This window comes from Phocoena phocoena, chromosome 9, assembly GCF_963924675.1.
Source record: "Phocoena phocoena chromosome 9, mPhoPho1.1, whole genome shotgun sequence".
Classification (NCBI taxonomy): domain Eukaryota; kingdom Metazoa; phylum Chordata; class Mammalia; order Artiodactyla; family Phocoenidae; genus Phocoena; species Phocoena phocoena.
The window spans coordinates 30,171,897-30,187,317 of NC_089227.1; the positions used below are offsets into that span (position 1 = coordinate 30,171,897).

Genomic DNA, 15,421 nt, shown 5'->3' on the forward strand with positions numbered 1-15,421 from the left:
ATTGGCTCCAGCTGGGGCGGCGTTGGCCCGATAGAGGCAGGGAGGGCGGGGCTGCGCGCGTGAGGCCCGTGGCTCTTTGCGGTGCCCGCAGCTGGGGAGCCAGTGGCGGCCGAGCGCGGGTGGTTGGGCCTGCGGGGCCGGCGGGCACGCGCCTGCGCGGCCGCCGAGGTCCCTGGGGGAAGTAGGGGAGCTGCTGACGCCGGCCTGCACGCGCCTCCCGGCGGCTGGCGGCGCGCGCAAGGGCGGGGGTGGTGCGTGCGTGTGTGTGGTGTGCGTGCGTGTGTGTGGTGTGTGTGTGTGGAGCCCTGGCGCGGAGCGCCAGCCACTAGTCCCCGGGTGCGAATCCCCCACCGTCCTCCACACCCTCCCTCCGTCCCCCCCTCCTTCCCTTCCACCCTCCCGCGGCCCCACGGCCGCAAGCAGAGCGAGAGCCCGGGGAAGCAGGTGTGGGCAGCGGGCGGGGTCGCACGAGACAAAAGGGGCGCGGGGGTCAGCCCGCCATGGCCTCCCGGAGCCTGGGGGGCCTGGGCGGGAACCGCGGCGGGGGCGGCGGCGGCGGCAGGAAGAGCCTGAGCGCCCGCAACGCCGCGGTGGAGAGGAGGAACCTGATCACGGTGTGCAGGTACGGAGCGGCCCGCCGCTTGGGAGAGAAGAGGGGGGCCGCCGGCGCCGCGGGCTCAGGGTTGGGGCGAGCGCGAGTCCCTGGGGGTCCCGGAGATAACGGGCTGTAGCCCCGGCAGCTACCGCGCCGGGTGTGTCCGCAGCGCAGAGCGTCCAGAGGGGGGCCGGTCTGGGTACCGCCAAGGCCCCGGACTTTCCATCAATTTCAGTGCTGGGAGAAGCTGAGGGTAGGGCTTGGGGCGGGGCTGGGGGAGGATTTGTTTCGAATGTGCAATCTAGTGACTGAGTAAAAGAGGAGGGCAGGGAAAAAGAGCTCTTTCATTTAGTGCGCGTTAAGCTGTTGGGCAGCTTTTAGTAAAGTAATCTTTACTGTGATTGTTTACTGTATTGCCTCAGAATCGGAGTGCGTTTTGTTTGTTTTGGCTTGTTTACATATATATTGTCCTTTCGTGCCACAAATATTAAGTGCCTACTACATGCTAGCTAAGTGTGTGTGTGTGTGTGTGTGTGTGTGTGTGTGTGTGTATCTCCGTCCGTGTCCTCTCCACTCTAAATTGCAGTGTTAGTGCTGTTTCTGCCGTTGAAAGCAAGAGTGGGACTGTCGAGGATACCTAGTCAGTGATTTATTTCAAGATCTGCCTTTCTTTAGTTGTTTTCTAACTGTAATTGTAGTATTCCCTTACTTTAGAAAATGTAGAAATATAAGAGACGTAATGACTTTCAGCCAGCCCAGTATTCAGAAATAACTAACTTTTAACATGCTGACATTTTCTTTAAGTCTTGTTTCTGGGTATTAAAAAAAATTGAAGTCCTAAGCATTCATTCCTTAGGAACTTCTTTAAACCATTAAGTTGCTGTAAAATTACATTGTTCCATCAAATCCCTCTTCATCAGCTGTCGAAAATCCTGTAAGAATGAGAGAATGATGAGACCTTTTCCTCCTTTGCAATTTATATCTGTATTTTTTTCTTTTCCTCTGTAAATAATGTCTAGCATCTTAAGCAGAATATAGGTATTTATACGAGGACTATATTCAATAACTTTCAAATATATATTCAAACTTTCAAAATAACGAGTGATTTTTTTTTTTTACCTTAGACTATTACAGCTGTTTGCCCATCTAGCAGGAAGACCTGCCTTACTGACTTATATGGCACTTGGAGTTATAAACAGTAAAATATTAATATGGAATCTGTTGAATTCACCATTTGTGCTGTCTAGCATGCAACCTTTGGAGGAAGATAGGTTGTATGAAAATTTTTTTACATCTAAGCAAATTTCTAAAAATTAGGTAAATAGAACAGTAAGCAAGGCTGATTTTCTTACCTTTACATGTATTAAAAAGAATTATTTTTTAAAAAGAGGACGTTTTCAAGCAGACCCCAACATATACACTGATTCTTGGGGTGATGTATTTCATAAAGGCCCCATAAGTGTTAAGCTTCACGGGGCAACGACCATGTCTGCTTTTTGCTCAGTTTTCTTTTTTCTTTCATTCTTCCTACCATAGCATCTGACACTCAGTAAATATTTATTGTATGAGTAAATCCAGTGGAGGGTAACAGTTTTTGTTTTGGGGAGTTTTGTTTTGTAGTAGTGGCAGCTGAAGTGATTTTGAGTGTTTGCAGCATGGTGTTAATTAACCAAATGTTTCAACCTAAAACTTTAAACACCTGGGCTGACATATATTGCTCTGAATCAGTGTGGCCATCTTTGGAATGGTGGATGTTGAAGATTTGGGGTAAAACACAGTACATGGGAAGAAGTTTTATGCTCCACTTATTTTTTAAGGCAGAATAAAAACAGATGAGAAAAAATAATCAGTGGAGGGTTCTATTCCCTTTGCATCTCCATTTTTGTCACGGCATCGGAGGCAGTTCAGGAGAAGAAAGGGACTTGTACCTCAACCTTATTTAAGATACATGTTATGTTTTAAGAAATTTCAGTCACATCACACTGATTTGTGTGGACTGTTGTCTGGGCTAGCTGTATTTTCATTATGTTTATTTGCCTAATTCTTGTTCTCTACTCTGAAGTGAGTATAAGTGCTGAGTTTAGTTACAGTTTACATGTAAATTTAGTATTGTAGCTAAAATAAATTTCAATTTCTGGCTTAGATTTCAACTTGTGTATTTATTTATGTGGATAATACTACAAACACTGTTCTTCACGTCCAGATAGTTGATGGTGCATATAAATTATTATCCTTGTGTAGTAATGGGATGTATTTGATAGGCTTTGTCTAAAAGCCTTCTATTTTTTGGAAAAAAGTCACTGTAGGCCATTTGGATGTTTTAAGTATCCCCACCTAAATTCAGCAAAATGAGCAAATCAGTATTTATGCATTTCTGTCGGTTTTCACTTTCAGAGTTAACCAAACCCTGGGTATCTCACCCATGTCCCTTAATGAATTTATTTAAAAATTTTTATGTAGCAGATCAGACGTTATTTGGTATTTAAGTTGGGAAGAAGCTGGTTTAGTGGACATATAATTGAGTTCTAAGTTTACTTTGTCATTAATTGTGTGTCCTTTAATAAGCCCATTTTCTAGTTTTCTCATCTGTAAAATAAACTTGGACTAGATCATTGGTAATCTTCAATGATAGCCCTGAAACTAATAATAGTCTTCAAGCAGAATGAGTTTATATTTGGTTTTGAATTTCTCCAAACATGATCAGGGTAATGGTAGACATATGTTTAATGGTAGCTGGATGAGGCATGTGCATTTTTTTCTGTAAACAAAAACATTTTGAATTGTGCCTTAAGTATTGTGACTCTCTGCTGATATTCTGGAAAAATGGAACAGTATAGAAAGCCAAACCAAACCAAAACAAACTCTCCCCACCCGCTGACTATCATTCTATCATATGTATTAATACTTATACAGTAATGATTTTCATTATCCCTTAAACAATTTAGGCATACTGTACTCTCAGTTTAGGTTTACAACCTTATTATGTAACTACACAATTTTTTCGGTTTAAAAACGCCTTATATAAGAACAATATTATTACAGTTTAAACTTTGGAAGTGAGTTATTTTGTTAGGTGGGATAGTCAGGAATTGAATTTTGGTTCATTGTGATTGTGTATGTAATTATTTCATCAGTTGTATTTTTTCATGAACATTTATATATTATAGACTAAAAACACATAGTACTTCTGTCAGCAAATAAGTACTCCTTTATCATATTTTTCACAGATTGTGGTGGAGAGAAAGTAGGTCATTTGAGATCTCTAAATGTTCCACACTCAACTCCAAAATATTCATAGACTGACTTTAGTTCTGTGTACCAACTAGTATTTTCCCTGCATATTCTCTACCATTTAGAAAAATTAAATTGTTAAAGTCCTTCAGGAGTTTTTTTAACCTTCATTTTTCATCCATAGAAAATCAGGTACTACTCATTTTTTTCTATCATTTTTAAGCTTCATAGGTTATTGAAAAACATACATATTCCTTTGATTTTAGTTCTGGTGACAAGGATAATTAAAATATAAATTCTCTTTCTGTGGGTTAACATCAGTTTATGAAAAATAAATTATTAAGATAAACATTTAAATATACATGGATAAATATTTTAAAATAACATTTGTTAAATGTTCAAACCAGTTCTTTAAGAGAAACTCCCCACACAAAGTCATAAGTTTCCCGTCTTGTGCATGGAAAGGATTAATGAGAGATTGAAAGAGGTAGTATGATGAGCTAAGCACAGTGGAGACCAGTGATGATTTTCAAAATTAAAGTACTTTTAATAACACGTACATAGTTCTTAGTTTTCTATAGGTCAAGATATTATTTCATAACATGAATGTTAATTTAAATAACAGTAGCACCTCATTTTCTCAGTGTTTTTGGGAAATGAGATGCTCATATTTTTCATGTAACTGATGTTTGAGTTAAAATTCTCCTATCAACTGCAGTGCTTTACTCAGCATTTATTGTGGGGTGCAATCTTCCGTATAACTGAAGCTTATAAATTAAGTGTTCCGATTTAAACTACAATAAAGAATATTTTAAACATTTTGGATGAACTCCTTTTAAAAAAGGATTATGCAGGGACTTCCCTGGTGGCACAGTGGATGAGGCTCCGCGCTCCCAGTGCAGGGGTCCTGGGTTTGATCCCTGGTCAGGGAACTAGATCCCACATGCATGTCACAACTGAGAGTTCGCATGCCATAACTAAGGAGCCAGCGAACTGGACCGAAGGAGCCAGCTTACCGCAACTAAGACCTGGAGCAACCAAATAAATAAATAAAACATGAAAAAAGAAAAGGATTATACATTTCCCTACCTTATTTAAAAAAACTCTACGTAGTATAATATAATCCTTATCAGTGACTTTACTCTGGATCTGTTTCCGTGAATATACCCTGTGTAGTGGTTGCCCTTGGAGACTCTTGAGGGACATAAAGCTGTTTGCTACATGGCCTCAGAAGATTGTGTGTTTGGAGTTCTTGGTCTGTTTTTGCATTTACTGTCTCCTCCTACCAAGTTAGCTGTTATTTCTTGCAACTCTGCCTGTTTCTACCAGCTTTTTTCTTTGTGCTTCTCATCCTGACTTGCTCATTATAATTGGTTGTGAACTAGGAAAACAGAGAAGTAAATTTATTTATTTTTTTGTTAAAAAAAAAAAGTCACTGAGAGGCCTGAGTTCAGTGAGTGAGCTTTAGCACTCTGAACTTCTTAACATTCTGGTTGCTGAATAATCAGGGAAAAAATGATCTATTCCTGTGTTTAAGCAGGGTGGAGGCATTGCAGATATGTGAAATATTATTGAGTATTATTGGTGGTATAAACCTCTAAATAACTTTAAATTCAGTGACTTACTTTCCTTGTTACTATTGATATTTGCTTGAGAATGCCCTTTTAAGACTGTTCATACCTTGCCTCTCGTGATTATATTTTTGGCTAAAGCTCTTTTAGTCATGCTTTACATAGTAGAACTTTGGGTTGGGACTTTGAGCAACATTACCTGTACTGTATTGCTTTGGAGCAGATTCAGTATCATTTCTAAAGATTCTTAGAGCCCTAGTAGTAGGTTTTCACAGTGGAGGTAGGATGATCATCTTACCAGTCGGAGGTAGGCTTCTCAGCATTCACAGAAGGTCATTATCTCTTCCCCTAGCTTAACTGGGTTCATATTCAACTGACAACAGAGAATAGCTCTCCCCTACATGTTTATTAGAGGGTATTATCTTCACTGCTGACTGATAAATGTCAGAAGTCAGGTGAGAGATATGATATTGAGGGGGGAGATATGTGAAGCTTATCCACTGTTATATTCAGTCTTACAGGTTTATAAAATGTATCTCTGGATCAGTCCAGATCATCAGAGAGCAGTTGAGTATGTAGACTGCATTGCTTTGCTCTCTCCTATCCCAGTTGCTTTTGCCCCTCTCGTGCATTGATAAGATTCCATCAGCCTACATTGAGGGTCAGCAGAAGAAGCAATTACAGAGGATCTTCTTGAAATTGTTGTCAAGAACATTGTTTATTATGTCAAAAAGTATCTTCTTTTGTGAAGATTTTTATGAGAAATATCTGTCTTTTTTTAGTGCCAAGAATTGTAGCTTTAGGTAGTTGATTTATTTATATCTACTGGGCATGAATGTGTAACTGACAACTTCTCTTTTTCTCATACAGCTATTAGAAGTCTTAGTGTTAAATCTGTGGCCAACCTCTAAAACACGTGTAGAGCATCATAGTGATGTATCAGTATTTAGTCTCATTTCTAGCTACAATTTTTCTATATGCATATAAGTCAATTTTTATTGACTTATATGCATACAGAAAAGTACACACAGCATAGGTGTATAATGAATTGTTTTTGCAAAGAGAACACAACATTGTAACCAGCACCCAGGTCAAGGAAAAGAGCATTACCCAGAGGAAATGAAATCACTATGTCAGAAAGGTATCTGCACCCGCATGTTCATTGCAGCATTATTTCCAGTAGTCAAGACATGGAAGCAACCTAAGTGTCCATCGATAGATGAATGCATAAAGAAGATGTGGTACATAGATACACAATGGAATATTACTCAGCCATAAAAAAGACAGAAATCTTGCCATTTGCCACAGCATGGATAGACCTTGAGGGCGGTATGCTAAGTGAAGTAAGTCACAGAAGGACAAATACTGTATGATCTCACTTATATGTGGAATCCTAAAAAAATCATACTCACAGATACAGAGAACAGATTGGTGGTTGCAAGAGGCAGGGGGTGGAAGGTTAACAGAAGGGTGAAGGTGGTCAAAAGGCACAAACTTCCAGTTTTAAGATAAATAAGTTATGGGAATGTAATAATAATAATAAAAGAGAGTGTTACCCAAATCCCCAGAAACCTCTTCCTTGCCTTCTTTCATACTACTCCTATGAAGGGTAACCATTCTCCTAGCTCTCAACACAGTTGTTGAGTTTTGCCTTTTTCTGAATTTGAATGTGTTGGGTCTTTGTCGCTGCACACGGGTTTTCTCTAGTTGTGTTGAGCGGGGGCTACCCTTTGTTGCCTTGCACGGGCTTCTCATTGCGGTGGCTTCTCTTGTCGCGGAGCATGGGCTCTAGGTGCTCGGGCTTCAGTAGTTGTGGCTCGCGGGCTCTAGAGAGCAGGCTTAGTAGTTGTGGAGCACGGGCTTAGTTGCTCCGCGGCATGTGGGATCTCCCCCACCAGGGATCGAACTCCTGTCCCCTGCATTGGCAGGCGGATTCTTAAACACTGTGCCACCAGCGAAGTCCATGTACCTTTTTCTATTTAGCTTATGTTGCTCAACATTATGTTTGTGAGAGTCACTCTTTTTGTTGCACGTAACTGTAGTTTGTTAATTTTCATTGCTGTATCTTTTTCCATTGTATGAATATCCCGCAGTTTATCCATTCAGCCTAATGGACATTCGAGTTGTTTTCACTTTTTGACTATTACTAATTGAATATTCATGAATATGTATTTTGGTGAATATATGTACATATTTCTGTCAGATATATACTTATGAGTGGAGTTCCTGGGTTATATGGCATGCATATGTTCAGCTTCAGTGGATATAACAGTTTTCCAAAGGCCTGGTACCAGTCTGCATAGTAGTGAGCAGTGTACAGTTGACCCTTGAACAATGCAAGGGTTAGGGGTGCTGACCCTCAGCGCAGTCAAAAATCTGCATATAACTTTACAGTGGGCCCTTTGTATCGGTAGTTCTGCATTCTCAGATTCTACCAACTGGTGATTGTGTAGTGCTGTATTTATTGAAAAAAAAATCTGCGTAAAAGTGGACCTGTGCATTTCAAATCCATGTTGCTCAGTGGTCAACTGGATAAGAATTCCAGTTGCTCTACATGCTCACCAACCCTTGAAATTTTGTATTTCCCTGATGTCTATTGAAGTTAAGCACCTTTCCATAAGTCTGTTGTCCATTTGGAGAGTCTCTTTTGTGAAGTGCCAGTTCAAGTCGTTTATCATCTGGAATATCTGACTTTTTGTTTGTCTGATGTATAACTCTTTGTATGTTCTATGTGGGTCTTTTGCTGGATATATTTAAGGCAAGCATCTTTTCCCATTTGGTGGCTTGATTTTTCATTCTCTTTGTAGTGTGTTTTTATGAATAGAAGTTCCTAATTGTAAAGTAGTCCATAACTTTCCTTCATGGGTTGCTTATTGTGACCTGAAATTGGCAGTAATGCAAATATTATTCTATTTTCTTCTAAAAGATTTATTGTTTTGCTTTTTTACATTTATATCAACAATCTACCCGTACTTGATTTAAGTATTTACCTTAGGAAAATCAGTTTGACCTGTTACCATTTATTAAAAAGACCATGCTTTCCCCACTACACTCAAGTGTCACATTTATCGGAAGTCAGGTGACTGTTCTGGACTCCCTCTTGTGTTCCATTAGTCTATTTGTCTGTCCTTGAGCTAATATCATACTGGCTTAATAACTATAACTTTATAATGTATCTTGATGTTTGGTAATGTAAGTTCTTCAGCTTTGTTATTCAATATTGTCTGTTCTTGGACTTTGCAAACTAGATTTTAGAATCAGCTTGTCAATTTCCATTAAAAAATCTACTGGATTTTTATTAAGATTGCACTTAATCTATAAATCAGTTTTTGGAATTGTCATTTTTATGAGACTTAAATGCAATCCATGAATATACTATATCCATCCCTTCATATATTTAACTATTCTGAAATTTTTCCCAAAGATGTTTTGTAGTTTTCAACATATACATATTATATCTCTTTTTAGATTTGTCCTTCCATATTTGATATGTCTGTATTATTATAATAGATCGTTTAAAAACTTTTTCGGGCTTCCCTGGTGGCACCGTGCAGGGCACATGGGTTTGATCCCTGGTCCGGGAAGATCCCACATGCCATGGAGCAACTAAGCCCATGTGCCACAACTACTGAGTCCGCACTCTAGAGCCTGCGTGCCTAGAGCCCTTGCTCTGCAACCAGAGAAGCCACCGCAATGAGAAGCCTGTGCACCGCAACAAAGAGTAGCCTCCGCTTGCCGCAACTAGAGAAAAGCCCCTGAGCAGCAACGAAGACCCAACGCAGCCAAAAATACATAAATAAATTTATTTTAAAAAAAAAACAACCTTTTCATTTTCTTTCTTTTTTGCTGATACATAGACCTGGAATTTACCTTTTAAAATACTGGTCTTGTAATCTAGCAATTTTACCAGATTTACTTATTAAATCTAATAGATTTTCTGCAGTTTTTTGTTTATTTGTTTTAGCATTCTGAGTACATTGTCATGCCTTGTGCCTGTTTTATTTCTTCCCTTTTTAAACTTTATGTCTTTTCTTTTTTGTCTTACTGCACTGGCTAGGACCACAGTATTACAGAAAGCATTAATAGTTTTATCTTTAAGTAGGATGTTTGCAGTAGGTTTTTTTTAGTTCCCTTCTACTTGTAGATTGCTGAGGATTTTTATCATAAGTGGATTCTGAATACTCTGTTAACAAATATTTTTTCTATCAAGATGAACGTATGATTTCTCTCCTTTTTTCTTTTTATGTAGTGAATTACATTGATTGACTTTTTAATGCTAAACTACCCTGGAATAAAAAAAACTGGGTTGTGCTGTATTATCTTTTTTACATATATTTACATTCAACGAGTTGATATTTTATTTGGGATTTTTGCATATTTGTTCATGAAAGTGTTTGGTCTGTGATTGTTCTTTCTTATAGTGTCCTTGTCTCCGTTTGTCGTTAAAATTATCTGACCTTACAAAACAAGTTGGGAAATGTTCTTTTGTGTTCTGTAGAAGAATTTGTGTAAGATTAAAATTATTTCTTTCTTAAACTTTTGGAAGAATTCACCAGGGAAGAAATCTGAACCTCAAATTGTCTTTGTGGGAAGTTGTTTAGTAACAGATTCAATTTATTTAATAGATACTGAACAATTGAGATTTCCTGTTTCTTCTTTTATCAGTTTCAGCGGGTTCTTCAAGGAATACACCGATTTCGTGTATGTTATCAAATTTAAACTTAAAACTTTTCTTAATATCCTCTTAATATCTTTCTATTGTTTAAAAATCTGTAGTCATTTTCCATTTTTCTCTCCTGATATTGGTAATCTCTGTTTTTCCCATGTTTTTTTTTCTTACCCGGAGTATATAAGTTTTATTAATATCTTCAGAGAACCAGCCTTTGGCTTTGTTAATTTCCTCTGTTGTATATTTCTTAATTTATTGATTCCTCTTCCTGTCTTTATTTCCTTCCTTCCACTTTTTTTAAAGTTCATTTTCTTTTTCTAATTTGAGATGGGAGTTTAAATCATTGTTTTTCAGCCTTTTTCATCTTTCCATTCTATGCATTCTAAGACTGCACATTCCCTTGTTTGACATTGCTTTGAGATAGCAAACAAGATTTAAAATTTGTATCTTCACTATTAATTAGTTTAAAATGTTTTCTACTTTCTGTTGGGATTTCTTTTTTGACTCATGGGTTATTTTAAAAGATATTGTTTAATTTTCAGACAGCTGAGGATTTTCTATTTTTAGTTATTGAATTCTAACTTAATTCCACTGTGCAGAGAATATTCTAAAAGATTTTCAAGTTTTGAATTTTTATTTATGCTTTTATGATGCAACATATGGTTAATTTTGATAAATATTTTATATGCATTTGAAAAGAATATAAACATCCCTCTGTATCCACTCGTTCCACATCCACCTATATGGAGGTCCAACTTTAAGGGACTTGAGCATCTGTGGATTTTGGTATCCTCAGGGGTCCTGGAACCAATTCCCCACAGTTATCAAGGGACAACTGTATGCTGTCATTGTTGATTGCATGTATGCCAATTAGGTCTAGTATGCTAATTGTGTTTATATCTTCTGTATCCTTACTAGTTGTTTGTGTGCTTAGCCTGATATTAAGAGAGATGTGTTAAAGTCTATCTCTGTGAGTGTAGATTTGTCTTTTTCTCCTCTTAGTTCTGTCATATTTTTTTAAATTTATTTTCTTTATTATTGTTATTATTTTTCTTTGGCTGTGTTGGGTCTTCGTTGTGGCATGTGGGTCTCTCTCTAGTTGCGGCATACGGTTTTTCACTCTTTAGTTGTGGCGCATGGGCTCCAGGGCGCATGGGCTCTGTAATTTGCGGCATGTGGGCTCTCTTGTTGAGGTACACGAGCTCAGGAGTTGTGGTATGTGGGCTTAGTTGCCCCGCGGCATGTGGGATCTTAGTTCCCCGCCAGGGATGGAACCTGGGTCCCCTGCCTTGGAAGGTGGATTCTTTGCCAGTGGACCACCAGGGAACTCCCTGTCATTTTTTTGTTGTTGTTGTAAGTATTTTGTTGCTCGATTACTAGGTGGGTGCAGATTTAGAATTGTGATCTCTTCCTAGTGATTTCATTCCTTTGTTACCATGAAATGTCCTTCTTTATCTCTAATACTGTTCCTACCTTAAAGTCTATGTTTTCCCTGCTATTAACGTAGTTAAAATAGCTTTCTTGTTGTTAGCATTTGTATGATGTACTTTTTCCATTCTTTTTTTCCCCTATTTATTTATATAGGCTGCGCCAGGTCTGCGTTGCAGCATGTTTAGTTGCAGTATGCGGGATCTTTTAGTTGTGGCATGTGGACTTCTTAGGTTGCAGCATGCATTCAGGATCTAGTTCCCAACCAGGGATTCAACCTGGGCCCCCTGCATTGGGAGTGTGGAGTCTTATCCACCGGACCACCAGGGAAGTCTCTACTTTTTCCATTCCTAAATTTCAGTATTTCTGGGTCCTTAAATGTAAAGTGTCTCTTGTAGGCAGGATAGAATTGGATTTTGAATTTTATCTAGTGTTTTATTTAGAGTATTTAGCCCATCTCTATTTAATGTTATTACATTTGGGTTTATGGCTACCATTTTACTATTTATGTCCACTTTTTCTCTCTTCTTGTTTTCTTATATATCAGTATTTTTTATTATTTCATTTATTCCACATAGAGTTTTTCTCTCTATGAACTTGTTGGTCATATATTCTTTTCTGTTTTCTATACAGTTGACCCTTGAACAATGTGGGGGTTGCGATGCTGATCCTCCACAAGTCAAAAGTCCACGTGTAACTTTGCAGTCAGACCTCCATACTCGTGATTCTGCATCCACAGGTTCACCCAACCGTGGATCATATACTACTGTAGTATGTATTTATGGGAAATAAATGGTCCATGTATAAGTGGACCTCTGCAGTTCAAACCTGTGTTGTTCAAGGGTCAACTATTCATATATTTGGTTTCTATCCTTTGGGCAGTTACCCTTGATTTATTACATCTAATGCAAATTTAAATTTTATTGCCTCTCCAGTAGTGTTAGAGCCATTTATCCCTGCTCATCCTAAAACATACTTTTAAATAAATATGGCTCTCATTATGCTGTAATCTAATTATCTTTTTGTCTCCTATTAGATTGTGCATTTCTCAAGTCCAGGAATCATAGTTTATACAGCATCTGTTTTATTCCCAGCATCTAGTATGTAGTGTAGTGGGCATGTTTATCAAGTGAGGTAATTCTCCCTAACTAGTGAAGAATAATAGCAGTGGACATTTCCAAAATAAGGTTGAAGGTGAATTAAAGAACCATCCTCACTTATTTTTAAACAGTCACCCTAATGACTAATCTCTAATGATAGTAGAGTTTTAAACATCTAATAGCTTTAGACTCACAGATATAGAGAACAAACCAGTGGTTACCAGTGGGGAGAGAGAAGGGAGGAGGAGGGGCAATATAAGGGCAGGGGATTAAGAGGTATAAAATATTAGGCATAAAATAATCTATAAGGATATATTGTACAACACGGGGGAGATAGCAAATATTTTATAATTACTATAAATAGAATATAACCTTTAAAAACTGAAAACAAATAAAAAGCTTTCAAATTTAAAAAAATCTAATAACTTCAGTAGTAGAATGTCTATCTAGTTACTAGATAGCTTACCTATGTTAAAATATATTACTTGAATATTTTCACTTGTCATTGAGTAAAGAAGAATTGGGTTCCAAAGGGATTTGTGATCCAAGTGTACAGTGAAAGTATTCTTTATTAAAGTGATTTTAATTGGGAGTTATTTCATATAAGAAGTCAAATGAGTTATTTTAAGCTGAGAAATTTTCTTGGTTTGAATACTTTGTAATTTTAAATAAATTTTTAAAAATTGTCCTTTTTTTGAAGATAGTGCTTCAACATTATTTTTCATGTTGTTCAATCTTGCTCTCATCAGTCTGCTTATATAGTAGGACAAGATGTTAATAATATACTATCTCAGCCTTAAGGTACCTAGATTAACAATTCTATTTTGAAAGACATTTTGACAGTAGAGGTGGGGAAAATATTTTAAAATATACTTCTCTCCCTTTTTTTGATTTTTACATTGAGCAAAAGTTTAAAAAATGGTAAACACTGCCAAAATAGACTTTTGAGTTTCGCGGTATATATTCCAGATGGTTGGAACTTTTTTATTCTGTGTTTCAATAAAACTTTTTTTACAGAAACAGGCAACTGGTTGGTTTTGGCCTGTGGACAATAGTCTACAGACTGCTGCTAAATGGATCTATGAAAAGTATTTTTTTCTCCTTACCAAGGAATTTAAATTATAGAAAAAAATAAAGGGGAAAATACACATGATGGTTGGGAGTTCTTAACTTGCATAAAACTTGAAAAAAGAAGGCAAATTGCTGATTCAAAAAGATTTGGGGGGGTTCTTTTTTTTTAAATTTAATTTAATTTTATACAGCAGGTTCTTATTAGTTATCCATTTTATACATAGCAGTGTATACATGTCAGTCCCAATCTCCCAGTTCATCCCACCACCACCACCACCGCCACTTTCCCCCCTTGGTGTCCGTATATTTGTTCTCTACGTCTGTGTCTAAATTTCTGCCCTGCAAACCAGTTCATCTGTACCATTTTTCTAGGTTCCACATATATGCGTTAATACACGATATTTGTTTTTCTCTTTCTGACTTACTTCACTCTGTATGACAGTCTCTAGATCCATCCACAACTCTACAAATGACCCAATTTCGTTCCTTTTTATAGCTGAGTAATATTCCATTGTATATGTGTACCACGTCTTCTTTATCCGTTTGCCTATCAGTGGGCATTTAGGTTGCTTCTATGACCTGGCTATTGTAAATAGTGCTGCAATGAACATTGGGGTGCATGTGTCTTTTTGAATTATGGTTTTCTCTGGGTATATGCCCGGTAGTGGGATTGCAGGGTCATACGGTAATTCTATTTTTAGTTTTTTAAGGAACCTCCATACTGTTCTCCATAGTGGCTGTATCAATTTACATTCCCACCAATAGTGCAAGAGGGTTCTCTTTTCTCAACACCCTCTCCAGCATTTGTTGTTTGTAGATTTTCTGATGATGACCATTCTGACTGGTGTGAGGTGATACCTCATTGTAGTTTTGATTTGCATTTCTCTAATAATTAGTGACGGTGAGCAGCTTTTCATGTGCTTCCTGGCCATCTGTATGTCTTCTTTGGAGAAATGTCTATTTAGGTCTTCTGCCCATTTTTTTGATTGGGTTGTTCGGTTTTTTTAATATTGAGCTGCATGAGCTGTTTATATATTTTGGAGATTAATCCTTTGTCCATTGATTTGTTTGCACATATTTTCTCCCATTCTGAGGGTTGTCTTTTCACCTTGTTTGTAGTTTGCTTTGCAAAAGCTTTGAAGTTTCATTAGTTTCCATTTATTTATTTTTGTTTTTATTTCCAGTACTCTAGAAGGTGAATCAAAAAAGATCTTGCTGTGATTTATATCATAGAGTGTTCTGCCATGTTTTCCTCTAAGCGTTTTATAGTGTCTGGTCTTACATTTAGGTCTCTAATCTATTTTGAGTTTATTTTTGTGTATGGTATTAGGGAGTGTTCTAATTTCATTCTTTTACATGTAGCTGTCCAGTTTTCCCAGCACCACTTATTGAAGAGGCTGTCTTTTCTCCATTGTATATCCTTGCCTCCTTTGTCATAGATTAGTTGACCCTAGGTGCGTGGGCTTTCTATCCTGTCCCATTGATCTATATTTCTCTTTTTGTGTCAGTACCATATTGTCTTGATTACTGTAGCTTTGTAGTATAGTCTGAAGTCAGGGATTCTGATTCCTCCAGCTCTGTTTTTTTCCCTCAAGACTGCTTTGGCTATTGGGGTCTTTTGTATCTCCATACAAATTTTAAGATTTTTTGTTCTAGTTCTGTAAAAAATGCCATTGGTAATATGATAGGGATAGCATTGAATCTGTAGATTGCTTTGGGTAGTATAGTCATTTTCACAATATTGATTCTTCCAATC

General features: G+C 37.7%; 1 protein-coding gene across 7 annotated transcripts in view; it reads left to right on the top strand.

Annotated features, from left to right (window-relative positions):
* The first annotated feature begins 307 nt into the window (after nucleotides 1-307).
* The window catches only part of RUNDC3B (RUN domain containing 3B), a 154,642-nt gene continuing 139,528 nt past the window's right edge, over nucleotides 308-15,421 (top strand). For 5 of the 7 annotated variants that reach the window (XM_065884463.1, XM_065884464.1, XM_065884468.1 and 2 more), the window contains exon 1: nucleotides 501-622. In XM_065884463.1, coding sequence (XP_065740535.1) covers nucleotides 501-622 — 122 coding nt within the window. Of the gene's footprint in view, nucleotides 623-15,421 lie in introns of all 7 variants that reach the window. The other 2 variants (XM_065884466.1, XM_065884469.1) reach the window with 2 other exon arrangements.